General features: G+C 34.3%; 1 protein-coding gene across 8 annotated transcripts in view; it reads left to right on the top strand.

Annotated features, from left to right (window-relative positions):
- Qki (QKI, KH domain containing RNA binding) overlaps positions 1 to 17,132 on the top strand; it is a 133,211-nt gene extending 116,079 nt beyond the window's left edge. Inside the window, exons 5-8 of one of the 8 annotated variants that reach the window (XR_007109583.1) lie at positions 4,146 to 4,233; positions 5,581 to 5,880; positions 7,871 to 8,721; positions 12,444 to 17,132. Coding sequence is in view for 7 of the 8 variants with exons in the window: in XM_047559442.1 (XP_047415398.1) it covers positions 4,146 to 4,233; positions 5,581 to 5,897; positions 7,871 to 7,954 (489 nt within the window). In the remaining variant the exon portion in view is untranslated. The other 7 variants (XM_047559439.1, XM_047559437.1, XM_047559436.1 and 4 more) reach the window with 7 other exon arrangements.
- The last annotated feature ends 217 nt before the right edge of the window (positions 17,133 to 17,349 follow it).

The raw sequence follows: 17,349 nt of genomic DNA, 5'->3' as shown, positions 1-17,349 counted from the left end.
TTTCAACTCTATAACATTGTAAGATTTTTTTAATGTATACTTCAGAGATCTTAAAATACTAAAAAATAATTTCCTTTTCTAATGTGAGATCTTTGATGAATTCAGAAGATATTTCTAGGTAGAGGCATTGGAGCATTGGAAAAGGTATAATGTTATGGTTAAATCTTAGGATTTTGAATCTTGTTATTCTCTTTTGGGAGCTAGTTTTACAGTGTGACCTTGGTGTAACTTAGGATAAACCACCTAATCTATCAGGAATAATATTGAACCAGTACCTTAGCTTTATTATTAAGCATTAATACTTAAATGATAAAGATCTGATATCTGGTTTTAAAGTAGAACAGCATATAAATTGCTCCACCTGAAAATGTTAAGGCTCTGTTACTCTCCTGTAGTGTTAAACATGAACTATTTCTATTACTGTAATGTGCGTAAATATAAATATATATATTCACACATATCCATAAATCTGTCATTCATAATTGCAAACACCCCAAAGTTCAAAACAGTATGTTTCTACTGCCTTTACTCTTCCCCCATCAATAATGTACAGATGGGATTATAGGAGTGTTGTTCCCCAGCCTTGCCGGGGGTTTTATATAAATCTTCATAATATTATCTTTCTACAAGTCTGCAAAATATGAATTCTTAAGACACTCCTCAGATACCTCAGGTTTTAGGTGTTAGCAAGTGTTTGTTGTTTTTGAACTGGTACATTTTAAAAGTAAAGGTGGTGCGAGCCTGTAATCACAGAGACTTGGGAGAGAAGCAGGAAGATCACAAGTTTAAGGACAGTCTCAGCAACCTAGCAAGGCCCTAAGCAGATAAGTGAGACCCTGTCACGAAAAGAAAAGTGTTATTACATGTTTTTAATAATCTTCATGTAGTATTTCCCATGCACTTCATCAACCCTGTGACCTAGTAATTCCATTGCTAGATATTTATCCTAGGTAAATGAATACTAGATTCACCCCCCTCCTTTACCTCCCTCAAAAAAACTTGTGCAAAAATTACCATACTGGCATCAATCACGGTATACAAAAACTAGAAATAGACAAATGTCTAGATCAGAAGACAGGATAAACAGAGTGCTGCTTAGCCATGAAAACAAATGAACTGCTGGTACGGCAGCAAAAACTGTGTTCAGGAAAGAAACTGGACCAGAAAATTACATATGATTCCATTCTCTGAAGTCTAGAATAGGCAACCTGAATTGTGGTGTGAGAGAAATCAGGTGGGTGATAGGTACTTATGGCACACAGGATTTGGTTGATGGAAATTACCATCTCTTGATGTACATTCATCAAAACTGATCCAGTGTACACTTAGGACCTCAGGATTTCACTGCACATATAAATTATACCTCAATTTTTAAGTGATTTCAAAACATAGGGCAAAGTTATGAAAGTGCAGGTAATCACTTGAATTCACCTTTGTAAAATTCGATTTTATGACCTTACACTAGAGTGTTTCATTGAAAAAGTCAGTATTGCATCTTTAGATGTGCTGGTCCCTGGCAGGGTTCTATAAAATGCTGTGTGAAATGTCCAGAGTTGAGATGTGCAGCCTCAGGATGTCATATCTGATCAGTTGTTTTCTTTGAGAGAAGTCTTACATCTGGCTAGTAGAAATTCTGGAGCTGGACTATAGTCAAACTTAGTAGCAAGTTATCTGAACTTAAACTTAAAAGAGGTAGCACACACTTGTGTTCAGGCAGATACAGATGCCAAGTTTCTGTCAAAGCCAAGACAGAAAGGTTGAAATCATCACTTCTGTATAAAAGTAATTCTCTAATGAACTTTATTGTCTCCTGAGGCACACAGAGCTTGTGGATACCCAGTAGTGTGGTACCCTGAGTGGTGGGTGTGGTAAAGTCCAAGGGTGAAGCCCATCCTCAAATGACTCCAGCTCTGCCAACTTAACCCATTGCTTTTCTGGGAAGGCATTAGTATAGCCTGCCATAATAGCCCTGGTCCAGCATAACATAAGTCATTGCCAGCCAGGGACAACATTATGGCAGATAGTAGCAACACCTCTTAGTGAAGGTTTGGCTGCTCTGAGGTTTATTCTTCTCTTGAAGTGATCTTTGCTTTGTGTGAACACCCTGCAGGCTGCAGAAGACACACACACATGCAACACACTGGTGTTGCACTTGTGTATTTCTTCCATCAGCTTTCTCTTTGACTTTCTGCTGTAGTTGATGCTGCATTACCATCTCAGGGGTTGTTATTTTGTCATTCAAAAGAAGCATTTCAGTTCAAACATGTTTTCAAGTACCTGGTCTTTCCACAGAAGACTCTTCTTTCATTTTTGTTTTTGATGGAGGTAAATTTGCCTTCTTTTTGGCCCACATTTTAAAACTTGTACCTCTTCTTTCTCTCTCTGACTGGAGGTATACCTCCTGCTCCCTTGGAAAAAAAATGTAATGCTTGTATTCTTCCATTATGATATATAGATTTATTTGAACCAACTTGATAAATTAATATTAATACTGGAGTTTTTCATGAACAAGTTTAAGATGTTTTATAATGAATTTCAAATTCTTTCCTTTTATTTTTGACCAGTAATTTCTGTCTTTCAAAGAAATCCTGTTCATTTTGTTTTCATTCATCTTGATGCACACTGATGGGGTCAAGGAATAGTGTGATTCCTTATGTACAAGTGTTATCTTGTGAAGTACTCTTCTGCAAGCAGACTTTTTACCAGTTAGGAGTGCCTTGATGTTAATTCTCTGTGGTTTGTTAAGAGCCCACTCAGCAGTTGTGTTTACTACAAATGATAGCATACCTGTCTTCACTAATGCCCAGGATCTTAGTATCATTATCTGTGTAACAGAAAAGGAGGAGGCCTGAAAAGCTTGCCCTTGTCCTCATTCTACCCCTTTTTTTAATCTAAGAGAAACAGCTTATGTCAGAAAAATGTGTCATTGGGTCACTTACTTTTTAAATATTAAATCCTGAGGGCGAGATAATACATTAAAGTGGAGGACACTTAGTTTCATCCCTACCATTGTCTTTAGGGACAAACTTCAGAGATGGGCCTTCATCTCTTGCTTCTTTTGCTATAGCTAAAAAGTTTATCCTCTTGGACTTTGACATTTGGGATTTGGAAATAAAGATTTCTCACATCAGTAATTAAAGAGCGTGACCATGGGATTAGCCAGTAATAAATAAGAAATAGGCTCTATTTAGGAGTGACAGTGTTCAGCAGACTGATTCAAGACAGAAACAGTATCGTCTAGGGGTGACCCCTCAAGAAGATAACATCCATTGAAGTTTGTGGGATAGGTAGGATTTGGAAAGAGGGAGGAGTAGAATGACATGAAAATAAGCATTTACAATGAAGGAATATGCACAAATGAGTGACAAGAAGGAGTGACTTGGTTTGACTTTTAATATATTGGGCATGTGTCTAAAATTATTAAAGATTAATAGGTTTAACTTGAGATGATAGTTTGGGGCCAGATCATATATAGCTTAAACTTTGTATTTTTAGATAGTAAGAACTGTGAAAGGGTAAGAGACATGAGATTGTTGAGAAACATTGAAAGTTGTGTTTGGGGGTTTTTGCCTGACCCCTGAGTATAATTTGGGTATGTAGATTGAGTATGGAAGAGTAGGGAGAATCCAAGGTGAAATAGACTCGCCAAATGTTTTGATAATCAGAGATGATCCTACTTTGTGTCTGCCTTTGTAGTGTAGTGTAGTTATTAGCATCCTTTTCAGCTTTGAAATGTTTCCTGGTTGGGAGAGTAAGTCATGTGGTGACTCCAGACAGTGTTTTCTTTTGTAGAGCTGGGGATATGTGTTTCTTTTAATGAATGTATCTGCGTTTTGGAATATGCATCAAAATAATACATCCTAAAGAAAACATTTTATATTTAATTTTAGCTAACATTTTTATTCATTTCCATTTCAAGGAAGCCAGTGGCCATTGAAAATGACTTGTGTAGCCACATGCCATCCCTGAGGAAATAGGTTTTAGGATGTCAGAAACTTAGGGTTCCCAGGTTTTTGTTTGTTTTTTCCTCCTGATTGAAATAGGTCACTGTACATGTGTATTTGATTTAAGGCTTGTATGTAGATCTAGCTGTGGTGTTTGTGAACAGTTCTAAATGCTTACTTCTCATGTTCTTCCACACACAGGCAGAAGGAGAAGACAGCCTGAAGAAGATGCAGCTGATGGAGCTCGCAATTCTGAATGGCACCTACAGAGATGCCAACATTAAATCACGTAAGGATGAGACTGAGGCCTAGGGTTGTAACCGTCTCTCCTGTTTTGTCTACAAACTTTTTTTGACAGCATAACACATGAGCAGTTAAACTGAAGAGTTGAAGTAATTGTATCATTGAACAGGAGACCAACAGTCCTATTTTTAATGCTTTCATGAATCACTACCCTCTCTTGATTTCATTGTATACCAGTATATCAAAGCTTTAGGTTTGTAGATTATTTTTTATTTTTCTGATGACATTTTGATATCTAAATTCAAGAGTTTCAAGAAATTTCCTGTTGTGTACAGCTTCTGGGCCTCCTGTTTTATTTCATTGTAGTTATGCAAAATATAGACTTGAAAGCTTTTTTAGAAGTTAAAGTGCTACTTGATGAATGACCCTTCTGTTGAGTTCTTTCCTGTTCCCTTGCTTGCCTGTTCCCCCTCCGGTGTTTTTCCCTGTTGAGTTCATATGTGAGTTCACAGAGATCAGTGGGTGGTGATAAGTGTTTCCAGTCTTAAATTTTTCTTCTTAGAAATCTGTGCATGATTTTAAAAGCCATGAGGTTTGCTTTTTTATGTTTAAAATGAATATGAAATTTATATTTTGAGGTTGTCTCATGGTTACATGTATCATGTAAGCATAGTATTTTTCAATTACTAATGGTTTTAAGAAATAAATTTTAAAGTCCTTTCCAACTTTCTAACATGTAGGCAACTCAGTGAGTTTAGAAATTAATTATTTTACAAGTAGTTGACTTTAATTTATTCATAAGAATGTGAGCATATCATTAATGTCATAAAGTTAGGATCTTACTATGTATTTTTTAAATGAAGTTAACTACTAATGCTGCAGGATATAAATATAATCACCTAACGGTTATTTGTATGACTGAATACAATGAAAATTATTATTTCTTTAATTTCAAACTGAAGTTACACTTCCAAAATATACCAAAACTGTTTCTGTGGACTCCCAATTACAAATTTTTTGTAACATCTTTTAATGCAAATGTTTTCTTGTGCTTCTGCATGCACCTTTAGTCTCAAGAAATCTTAAAAACGAGATATATCAAATATATAAACTAAATATAACATTTTGTCTCACTTTTTTTTTTTTTTTTTTTTTTTTTACAGTGACTTTTAATTTTTGCACATTTGTTCTTAATCACATTGGGAAAGGGAAAGCTGATTGCATTTGATTGGTGTGCTTTGGCATTTTTGTGTGATCAGTGCATGTACTAATGATTTCCTTTTATTTTTCTTCTTTCCTGCTTTTTCCTTTCTTTTTCCTACTCCTCTCTTATTTTCCCATATTTTATACTGCTATCCCTGTACTTCTTCCTGAATTTCTTTGCTTACTGTAGCAGCCCTTGCCTTTTCTCTTGCAGCAACAGCCCAGGCTGCTCCAAGGATCATAACTGGGCCTGCGCCTGTCCTCCCACCAGCTGCCCTGCGTACTCCTACGCCAGCTGGCCCTACCATAATGCCTTTGATCAGACAAATACAGACCGCTGTCATGCCAAACGGAACTCCTCACCCAACTGCTGCAATAGTCCCTCCAGGGCCTGAGGCTGGGTTGATCTACACACCCTATGAATACCCTTACACGTTGGCACCAGCTACATCAATCCTTGAGTACCCTATTGAACCCAGTGGTGTATTAGGTAAGTTCTTCTCCCTGGTGGTTAATGATATTCTTCAAATATTTTACTGCCCCAGACTCTGAAATAATTTTAACAGTTTTAGAGAGGCAAAATAAGTTTCCACTAGGAAAGAATGAAAACCTAAATTTCATTTTATTTCGGCCCCTCTTTAAGGGTTAAATAACTGCACCTCAAGTTTTTTCAGATTCACTTGGTAACTCAAATTCATTTCGTTGGGTAAATTTGCTATGTACATCGTAAATAGAAAATAATTTTCACATCTGACAGTACTAGGATTGTTTTTGAGTTTTATTTAGGCCCTGCCCCATTGTCTTAATGCCTTCATCAGCTCCTCCTTCCAGAGTTAGATTTCTTTTTGACTTCTGGATTTCTTTAATGACTAGTTAACTTTTAAACTTATGAATGAAAGAATTTTGAGATTTTTATAAAATTGATATTATTGGGTGCTATTTGTGATCTCTTTAAATGGGACCAGATTATTGGTTGCAATCTTAACTATATTTTCAGTTTTTTTGTCTTTTGAAGTCCCAGTTAACATTAAACATGAGAGAGATTTCTGTAGTAGTTTGGAATACATGAGTAAATACGTAGTTACTGAATTCAAATTCACACTGCAGGCAAAAATTAAGGTCATACTGTAAACTTTTGGTTTTACATGAACATGAACAAAAAGTGGTGTGCTCGAAAAAGACATTACTGATGCCTTTTTTTTATAGAGTGGATTGAAATGCCAGTCATGCCTGATATTTCAGCCCATTGACTTGCTGGATGAAGGACTAGAACACAGCAGCTGTTCTAGCACGACAGTCAGTGTGGGACAGCTGTCTCCACGCAGCCCTTTTGTTTCACCAGACAGAATCTGAACACTCTCTTTCCTGAACTGTATATGACTTGGTGCTGCATGCATGCTGTTGACTTTTAGGACTTTGTTCTTTTCAAGATTATTTTTCCCCAAGCATTAATATTGATTTATAAAAATTTGAAAATCTTTAATGAACCCGGATATTAAGATTCGAGCTTGAAAATTTATTGTTCAATTAAAGAAAGCCACAGTGCTCTGTATGTTATCTGTGTGTGTGCATGCACTCAGGTGCCTTTCGTTTTTTGAACAAATACATATTATTGTACATGTTTTCCGTCTAAATCATTGTATAAAGTAATTACAGGTCAGAATTATACCACAGAATTATTGATGAGAAGCTTGTTTCTGTTGCACATTTCTTGAACATTTTTAAAATAACATGTAACCTGTAACCTTATTTAAGTTTTCCTTTCTATTAATACTCTGTCCTATGGCCCCATGCATGCTCCTTCCCCTAGAAATCCTCTCTGCTGCACCCACAGCGTCTGTTCCCGAGGAGTTAGGACCCTTAACTTCCTGTAGGGCTGAGGCTTTTAGCCACGAGCTGCTTTTCCAGGGCTTTCAGTGCAAGATCGCCCTGATTTTGCCACATAGATTTATACTTGTATACAGTTAGTTTATCCAAGATGAAAAAGGGATGATAGACCAGTTTACTGCTTAGAAACAGCAAGAGGCACTGCTGTAAAATTTGTTTCTCATCATAAAGCAACATGTTTTTTGTTTCCATTGGGAAATTTTTCATTGTAAAGACTTAATTATTAGACTGGCAAAATTAAGAGCAAAATACTGAGAATACCTAATTGGCATTCATAAGGTGATTAATAATGTGCACTAAATGGAAAAAAAAATCACCCATCAATGTTATTTCTTGCTTTGCTAACTAAGCAGTAAAACATGATTTTGACCCCTTGGAAAATAGAGGGGATTATTTTAAATTGCCGAGTTACAATAAATTTGCACACAGATAACATGCATGCTATATATCAAATCTCACATTAAATTATTTCAAAATAAGCAGTGCCTTTCAAAACAGATGCAGACATGTGTGTTGGTGGTAATGAGGAGATTGGTATTAGCATCAAATCTTCATTGATGACTAATTTTTAATTCCCTTCCTTTTATCTTTAGGTATGGCTTTCCCAGCGAAAGGCTAAGAATTCAAGATCGGTCTTAACTGAACCCTCATCAGATCTGAATTTAACAAATGCTTAGTCTCAGCAGCCTCCGGGGAAAAAGCTTAGCCTAGCAGTCAGTGGCTTACTTGCACTTTTTGCACATAGATATAAAGTAAAACCATGTTATTAATTTGGTTTAGTCTGTAATATGACAAAGTAATGGTAATTTATAAAGGAGTGTATAGTAGTGTACTGACTGCTAAGTGTACTATACTGTTTGCTTTACTAATCACCTAATTCATTGCAGTTCATACTTATTGACTCAAAGTTTTAAAACATGATCTGTAGGCTTTAAGAATTGCTTTTAAACCTTTTTAAGTAATAAACTCTGGAAGTGGTCTTAAGGTTAGCAAATAATTGTCAGTATTAAACATGGCATTATTTAAGTAGTCCTGCTGCAAGAAAGGCACTTCAGTGAATATGTGACTAGTAAAGCTCAAATATGTTTGGATTTAATAGAGTTCATGAAATACTGTAACTTGGGGATTGTAAATGAATGGATAAAATAGGTTAAGGCCAACATGTTTGAAATGAATGCAATATTAATAGATGCATATATATGTGACATATTACGGTTAATTTTAAAACTACTGTGCCTTAACATGTTTCTTAAAACAAACTTTTGTAGTAAATGAACATTTGAAATTCATTTTGATAAACCTGCTGTTAATGTTTTTTTCCCCTTCTGTATATTTTCTAACTTTGTCTTGGTAATTGCAATTTAACTAGGTGCGGTGGCTACTAAAGTTCGAAGGCACGATATGCGTGTCCATCCTTACCAAAGGATTGTGACCGCAGACCGAGGTTAGTTTAGTTCTGCAGTTCTTGTTTATAAGAAATGCGTTGGGTGTCCATAAAATTTGCAACACCACACCTGATAGAAAAGTATAACTGCTTACCTGTACACTGTTTCCTTTCCTTTCCTAAATTTATGATAATTGACAGATTTAAGGGTTGGGTTTTTTGTTTTCTTTTTTTTTTTTTTTTCCCTCCCTTCATACTTTAACTTATTTAATCTTCTATTTCTATTACTATGATTTATTCCTACTAAAACAAATTAGTCAATTTGGGGAACTATTAAATTTTTATTTTGCCTTAACTGTTTTTCATTAATAACTTTGCTAAAATTTACCTTTTAATCATTCTGAAATTTTGGGTTGGTATTGCAAAATGAATTGAATGGATGGTGCTTTAATGAGAGAAGTAAAGGAATATATGCCTCCTGTGTACTTTTGGAGAAAACTGAAGATTTAGTTTCCATTTCTCTTTGTAATAAAACACTTGAGCCACTGTATAAACATGAGGGTGTGCATGTCAAGTACTTAGCTGAAATCAACAAAGTCAGGACTGTGAAGATAACTTTCATGTAGTTGGATTTTATTATAAATTAGAAAATCAGCTCCCTCTTATTCTTACATTCTCTTGCCAAAATGGATCCTTTGATTTTTGTCATTTGCTGCTAAAATATTATTTGAAGGTAGACGATCTCCTCAAGTTCTGTGGAGTGTGAGATCCAGCTGTTTGGATATCCTTTTGGACTGACCTGTGACTGGAAAATAAGTCTTCATTTTTCTCCCTTGAACATTTGTAATTTGTGTCCTATATTTGCCCTTGGACCCTTTTATAAATTATTTATGCTATGGAGAAGTAATATTTTCGGTTTATTGACATTGAATGGTTTTTGTTTTTTTCATCAAAAGATAGGATTTTCAAAACTCTTCTATTACAGCGCATTTATTACTAATTACATTGATCAAAGACTCTAATATTAGTAGGGGAAAAGTGGTGAATTTATACTCCATTCGTACATCCTCTGATTTATGAAACACCTAGTGCTTCATGTTTCCTAGAGTACTAATGATCAGTACTGGACACAGTTTTTGTCCACAGTAGAAATAAAATGCCTTTCCCAAGACGTTGATGGCATTTATTTAGCACCATACATAAGTAGAGAGCCTTAAACTTTTAATGAACATAACTTAATTTGTAGTGATTTTTTTTCAGTGAACAGAGTAGACCCCAAGCTCAGCGATTATCCATGAGAACAGTGCTTTATTTTATTTTTTATTTTTTGCAATATTTTCATTTTAAATTTTTCTGTCCCTGTATGCTCCCCTTTCAGGGTCTTTTCTTAATTTTAACACAATAATTGTTGGCTTACTTGTTACTCCAATACCTTCAGATAGTTGAAAATATTAGAGGAAGATTTTATTAAGTGTTTGGAAAACAACAACACATTCCATGCATGGCTCTTTTTTAGTGATACATATTTTGATTGATTCTGCCACTGTTTTTATTCAAAATGCAATGTCAGCAAACCGAAATGTCTTTTTTTTTTTTTTTTTTTTTTTTAAGTAACAATATTCATTCATATGCTTACTATCACTATATGCACTCATTGGGTCTAAGGGAGATGTCTAAAGTCCTTCACTTAAATTATTTTATTATACTACTGTTTTCTCTATTTTTGAGGTTTTTTATTTTTAAAACTATTTTGAAGAGAAGTTATTATAAGCATTTTGGATGCAAGGAAACAGCCCTTGGACATATAACCATGTAATTCTATTATGATCATTTAGAGTACGTATGTGGTTGACAAATATCTAGTTCTTTACTAAAAATAAACCCACTTCTATAAATATTTCAAAACTGAATTTAAAGCCTTTAAGACCAAGTGACTTTTTAGTTGTAATGAACTATAAATGGTTTTGCACAGTTGATATACCTGTGTGTACTGTAAGAGACCAGGACTTGGCAGAGGATATATTCTAGGTGTACTAGTATATATAAATGGTAGTTTGCTTTGTTTATTCCACAGCCCCCCTCAGTCAGAAATTTTTCTGAGTAATGATTTTACAAAAACCATTACTTACATAATTTGTATAAACTTAAACCATTTTAATCAAAATTTTAAGTAACATCAAAAAATGCTTTAAAATTCCATATCTTGAGAAGTAGTGTGACTACATCATGTTAAATATTTATTTTCTCTTGATTTTGGAACAATACTTTTTAAAAATTTAAATAAAATTCTTTTTAAGACATTCAGGGAAGATCTGGTCACAATGAAGATAAAATATTTTTGTAGTGTTTATAAACTATCCTAAATGATAAAACTATAGGAACATTTTGCTCATGTGAAGGTAAATCAGTTCATCATAGAGTTCGTTTAAACTCTGTGAACTTTACACCTGCTAGGTTTCAATTTATGAAAAGGCACAGAATCTTAACTTTGCACTGAATATATTTTCATTCACATCTCCTCTGCCTTAGTCACAATGGCAACAGTACAGAAAATTCTATCAAACCTCAGAATATAGTAGAAATAATTAAGCTGTTGAATATGAGTCTTAAAAATCATACTACTGTTAAGTGGACCAAGTTTGGTGAAGCAGAATGTGACAGAGGTTGATTAAGGAAGGAACAACTCAAGGACTTTGGGAATGATAACTTTTCCACTTGAGAACTACTTTGTTTTACTGTAATTTTTAAAAAAAAATTTTTTTTTGTTCTTTTTGTTATTTTGCAAAAGAAAATAGTATTTACAGGTGGCTTCTTTTAAAATATAAAAATATAAAGCAGGAATGTATATGAAATGTCAGATTTTATTGTATTTGCAGAGTATTAGCTTTGAAATTGAATAAAGAAAGCTGTTTGTAGTTTTAAAATGCCTTATTGGTATCAATTAGAAATTTCTTCTATTTTTTGATGTACTTAGAGCTCTTTGAGGTATAGAATTTTAAATGGCAGGATTTTACAGTGTTTACATGCAAGTGCATTTTATAAGTGTTCTATATGTGTAAAATAGTATTTTCAACTGGAAATTGTTGGCCAGAGCAAAAGGCCTGGCCTTTTTCTAGTTCCCATGATGTTGCCTACACTGCTAGACTACAGTATTGCTTTGTATCATGAGGCCAAGAAACTCCATGTTGTTTGTAAATAGAATAATTGAAAAAGCAATAAACATTTATTGAACAAAAGAAACCTTGTTTGGCCCAGAGTTTATGTTGAACCAAATTGCTCATAGAAATTTAAATTTCTTTAGATTCATTTCTGTTAATCATCAATTATTAATAATCACATCCATCATTAATAGTTGCTTTAATGCTTGCATCTGAGAGAATACTAATGCTTAATAGCAGTCAGATACTGATAACTGCACTGACTGTTCAAAATTCTGTATACCAAACCTATTCATCATTGTTTTCCAATTTCTTTCATTGACTGCTACTAACTATTAGTTGTTAGTTGTATTTTATTTCTATTTTTTCTGTTAACCAATTTTTTTCTTTTGTGGGAGTGGGCTCCTCTTCATTTGTTCAAATCATGATATGAATTGTCATGATTTTTATTGTATTCTGTAGATGGTGTCGATCAGTTTGTCAGAATTAAACATGCTTTTTTTTTTTTTATTAGTTGTGATTAGTTTTTTCATGTTGTCATTAAGCCGTCACTAGCTGAAACTAATCTCTTCTCTATCTTTTCTTTTCTTTTTTTTGTTTTGTTTTTTGTTTCTAACCACCCAGCCGCCACCGGCAACTAACCTATGACCTTCTGACCTCTGAACTCTTCACCCAATGATGACCTGACCATGCCTGCCTGCTGATCAGTTAACTGGTAATCGCCTTTGCTTGCCTGTCGTCAGTGCAGCGAGCTGAGGCACTTGTCCGTTCGTCTTACCATCTAACCAAACAAAAGACAAAGAAATTGTTGTCCTCCAACTCAGCTTTTTCCCCCCGTTTGGGTGAAAGTGGTTCTAGAACCTGCACTGAATAGTAGTAAAGCAATAAGGCCCAATTCATCCCACAGCACTGATCATCTTTCAATGTCCCACCCCAAGCGAACGGTAAGAAGGCCTCCTTAAGAAGGGAGACAGATGGCCCTTAACTACTCAGTGACAGAGGCAGTTACTGTGAGAGACTTCTAGGAACCTTTTCTTCTGATAGCGAAGTCAAGCTCTCTCTGAATGTACTGTGTGATGATGCATCATGCATGAACCTTCGGTCAGGGAAGTCATTGGTGAAGTGATTCAAAAAGTATTCAAAATTTGATATACTGTTCAGTCACTACAGTGCCCTCAAAGGGCAGAAGTTGCAGCCTTTTTTATATTGCCTGCCAAATTTGAAGTATTAGAAGTGTGTGCCATGAGAGAAAAACTTAACAAGGAGTTTTGAAAAGTAATGCAAAGAACAAAACTGCAACACTATTTTTAAAAAGACGGATATCTGAGTTAAAATTACAGAACCTTTATTTTACACCTCCTTAAAGAAATTTTGAGAACAAGGTACATGCATTATGTGTCACATTACTGGGCAAACTGTTCAAGTATTTTTTTTAAACCTCCCTGTATAGAAAAAAATCATTAAGGATGTAAAAGCCATGCTTGCCTATTTGCTGTATACATGTAATGAAATTGTAGATAAAAGTGTAGTGCATTGAAACAAATGAACAAAAAGTAGATACTTTTACTATACAAGGGTGCTGGTGCAGAAAAAAATATATATATTTTTGGAAATGTAGCATTTTATACTTTCAAGTGTTATAAAAAAAAAGAAAAAGAACAAAGAAACCCTTTATTTCATTAAATGATTTTTTCTGGTGGTTGTCAAGAAACAAAAGACCAAAAGAGCCTTTTTGTCTTTCTTTTTTATTTTTTAAGTATTGGAATAAGTCTAAAGAAAAGAAAGTGCCTTATTTTCCTTCATGGTCATTTAGTCAAGTGTCTTGTAAGATCAGCTCCTCCCTCAGAATAAAAGTTAATGCATGTTACTCAGTCGCCCAGTATGTGAAAGAAGATAGGAGGGGGACAAATGAGTTGAGGGTTTGAATTATATGATTTGTGCCACGTTACCTTGATGCAAATTTGCCAAATCTGATACTGTGAAAAAAAAAAAATTTGAATAACTTTTCTAATATCTGACTAGTAAGTTTTAAAAGGCATATCATAATTGAGTACTTTTGGTTGTTACACAATCTTCAATGTTAACCCAAAGGATTCTGAGATAAAAATTATGTGTGATCTGAACACCAGTTTACAGACAAAATTAGAGCTTTATTCAGAGAAGGGAGATGCATTGAAATTTTTTTTTTGTACTAGAGATAATAGTATACCTAGCAAACTTTTTCACAAAAATGAATTTTTTTGTGATTTTTCATTGTGGAAAACAGTGTTTTTAAATGACCCAAATTTAATCAGACTCGTTTATAGCTTACCAGATAACTTGCATAGTCCATCTCTGCTGGCTTTAGCAATCTTCCTCCTCCTTCCCAACATGTGCCCTTTTTGCCACATTTTTTAACTTTAAAAGAATGTGAAAAACTAGCATCATTGTGCATATAAATACTGAACTACATTTCAGTTTAAGCTTCCAATTTCTCATGAAGTACAAACAGTTTTATAGTTGAAACAACTTACATGTAAAGCCTACATCTAAACACTTGAGTAAATCCGTAACTGCTCAGTACCAGACGTGGCAAATTTCAAGAGACAGTGCACTCCCAGCTCATCAACTCGTTCCCTCTTCCATACCTTCACGGCTTCACAGTCAAGGTCAGCAGGAAGCTCAGTTGGCACCTTCACGGTGACCTCTCCATCAGCTTGTCTCACTTGGAACCGTTTTCAGTTTATTTACTATGCAATAGACAGTCATTGTTTTGTATTCAGCTAGCTTTGGTTTAATGTGCCACTGCTCTTTCTGTTACACATGCCGTTGTTTTGATTTATTTACAATATATGCCTTGCCATTTTGATTTTTATTTTGTTTGGTTGGTTGAATAAATTTGCGACACTCAAACACTTGAGGTGATAGTTAAAAATGATACCAGTATTTGATCCAGCTTCATCTCAGCTATGTTAGACCTGGACATTTTAGATGTTTATCAAAGGTCTTTTATGGGGAAGTAAGTAAATGTACGAAACAATAAATGTGTGACATTTTTGAGTAATGTCTGCTCTGAACAAACTTTTGAAAACTTAGTTGACAAAATTTTGGATCAACTGAAAAGCATGACTTTTGAAATCTGAATGCCTTGGTTCTCAGTATTATCATTCTTTATTGAATTTATTTCTTATTAAAGTATGTAGTTTTTAAGACTTTTTTCTGACAGTATTATGTAATTTTTAGCGTGGGTAGATGGGAGTGTCGCTGGTATGTTACTGTACAGCTGACATGTATTTTTTGTCTATTCTTTATTATCTTAGTAGTTTTCATGCTCTATATGTACCATAACCAACCTATTGCCTATGAGAAACATGTAAGATAATGTATTTACAGCCATTGTTACAAGTTTATAATGTATTTTTCTATCTTGTTTTATATGTATGTTATATAACATTCAAAAAGAATTTTTTTCTTGATTGAGAAAAGGATACAAAATGCAAAATCCACAATTTTGATAACTGAAAATTGCCAATTGTTTTGCAGTACTTTATTATATTGGGTGTCTTGTCTTTCTTGGGCTTTTAGTTAGCTGATGAATGAATACATTGATTAGACACTTTCGGGTTTTAGTTGGGATTTTACATAGCTTGCATTTTAATTCTTTGGTTCTTTGCTGTTTCTATTAACCCATAGCATTATTTTAATAAATGTTATAATACCAACCTACTAACTCTGGACTATGTCTGTTTATTAACCTTTACATGTTTAATTAAAATAAACAAATAAAGACAAAAGAATGTAAAGTCTTGAGTTACTGGACTAACCCTGAAGACCGTGACCACAGATAACACAGTGTGACTTGTTTTATGTTGTTTGTCAGCTGACAGGTGCGCACACTACTGTTCAAATGGCTTTGGTTACTCTGGCCTTCTACTTCGGGGGTAGGTGCCAGTGGAGATGAGAACAAAGAGCATTCGTGGGAGGCGTTCTGCTCCTAGTCATGCCACTTGCCTTTCAGCATCTGCATTACTAATTCCACACTTCCTTATTTTTCCTTCTCCAAAATAATCACTGTCTGCTCACAGCATAAAGAGTAAGGAGATTGATTGTGATGATACACCCTGAGAAAACAGTTTGATTCATTGAACCATTCATTTTAATTTCTACAAGTAAATGATTTTATGGTCACTTTATAAAGTGAAAAATCTGATATTTTGCCTGTATTAGAATGTTTATTTTAACATGGTATTTTTCCTTTGTAAAGCATTGAACTTGTTTAGCAAACTGTTTGTTTTAGAGGAATTTGACATACGTAAGGCTAGGGGCAAATCGAGTCTGTTTCCCCTAATAGTGCAGAGTAAGTAATGAGTAACTAGGTTGCAGCCCCACCTCTTTTCTCACCCAAACTTCAGTGAACTGTGGAGCTGTCTCAGGGGTTTTTCCTCCCCCACTTCCAAAACACAGCCAAGACTATGACATTGATGCAAGAAATTTAAGGGGGAAGAACACTGAGATTTAAAATGCTAGGTGTAATTAATTTCTTGCATGCAAATCAATTTGAGAAGATTTCTTAAATATCCTTGTGCTTTTCGTGGGCTGTGTAAGTGGACCTCTGAATCTGACTTCTTGAGGTGTGTTTGTCACAGATTGGTAATTGCCTTTTTTGTGAAACAATTCTCCTGCATAAGAAAAAAATTTCTTAGGATGAATTTTGCATTTGTAAATAGTGGTTTATTTTTGTAAATTATATTTTATTTATTTAAGAGTTCTAAAATTTAGGGCTGAAATGAGTTACATGTAATAAAATTTGTAATGATATCAATATGCTCCTAACCGACTTATCAAAATATTCTTGTTTCATATATGTATGTGCATATATGAAATCAACAGAATAGTGATAAGTAATTTAATCACCACTTAAAAGGTCATTTGGGTTATGTAAACAGATAGTCAATTCTCTGATGAAAAGAGTAGGCAGTGTATCATTGTTAGGTAGGCAGATCTTTAATATGCTACTTATCTGTTGAAGTTCACATTGCCGTGACAAGTTATGTGTAATTCTGTGAAAATTTGAAGATGCCTGTCAAGCTGCTAATACACAAGTTGTGGTACCATGTCACTTAAATTGAAGAATTTCTATGCAATTTGCTATTCTCTGAAGCCTATGAATGCAGTCTCATCTCATTTTCAGTTAAGGGTACTTTATGTATAATTATGTCATATTGTCACCTTTTATGTTGAAAATGTTGTAAAAGACAGTTTTAAAAGGTGAAAATAATATTGCAAATCCCATTTTTATACAGGTTGCAACAATATTAAACATGAAAATATCAAGTTGCTGGAGTGGTAAAATTCTGGAGTCAGTTTATTGTTTGATGTTATTTGATTGATAGTTGAGCTTTCAGTCAAAAAGTCAGTGAAATTAACATATTTAAACATTCTTTTCCTTAAGGTACAAAATGTTAGGAAGAACATATGAAAGTAGATGTGTACTACTAACAATAGTTGTTGTGTTAGGATTCAGGTGAGCAGCTATTGAAACATGTTGCCC

This window comes from Sciurus carolinensis, chromosome 7, assembly GCF_902686445.1.
Source record: "Sciurus carolinensis chromosome 7, mSciCar1.2, whole genome shotgun sequence".
NCBI lineage: Eukaryota > Metazoa > Chordata > Mammalia > Rodentia > Sciuridae > Sciurus > Sciurus carolinensis.
Note: the sequence above shows the minus strand (reverse complement) of the source record. Positions and strands in the feature narration are given on the sequence as shown.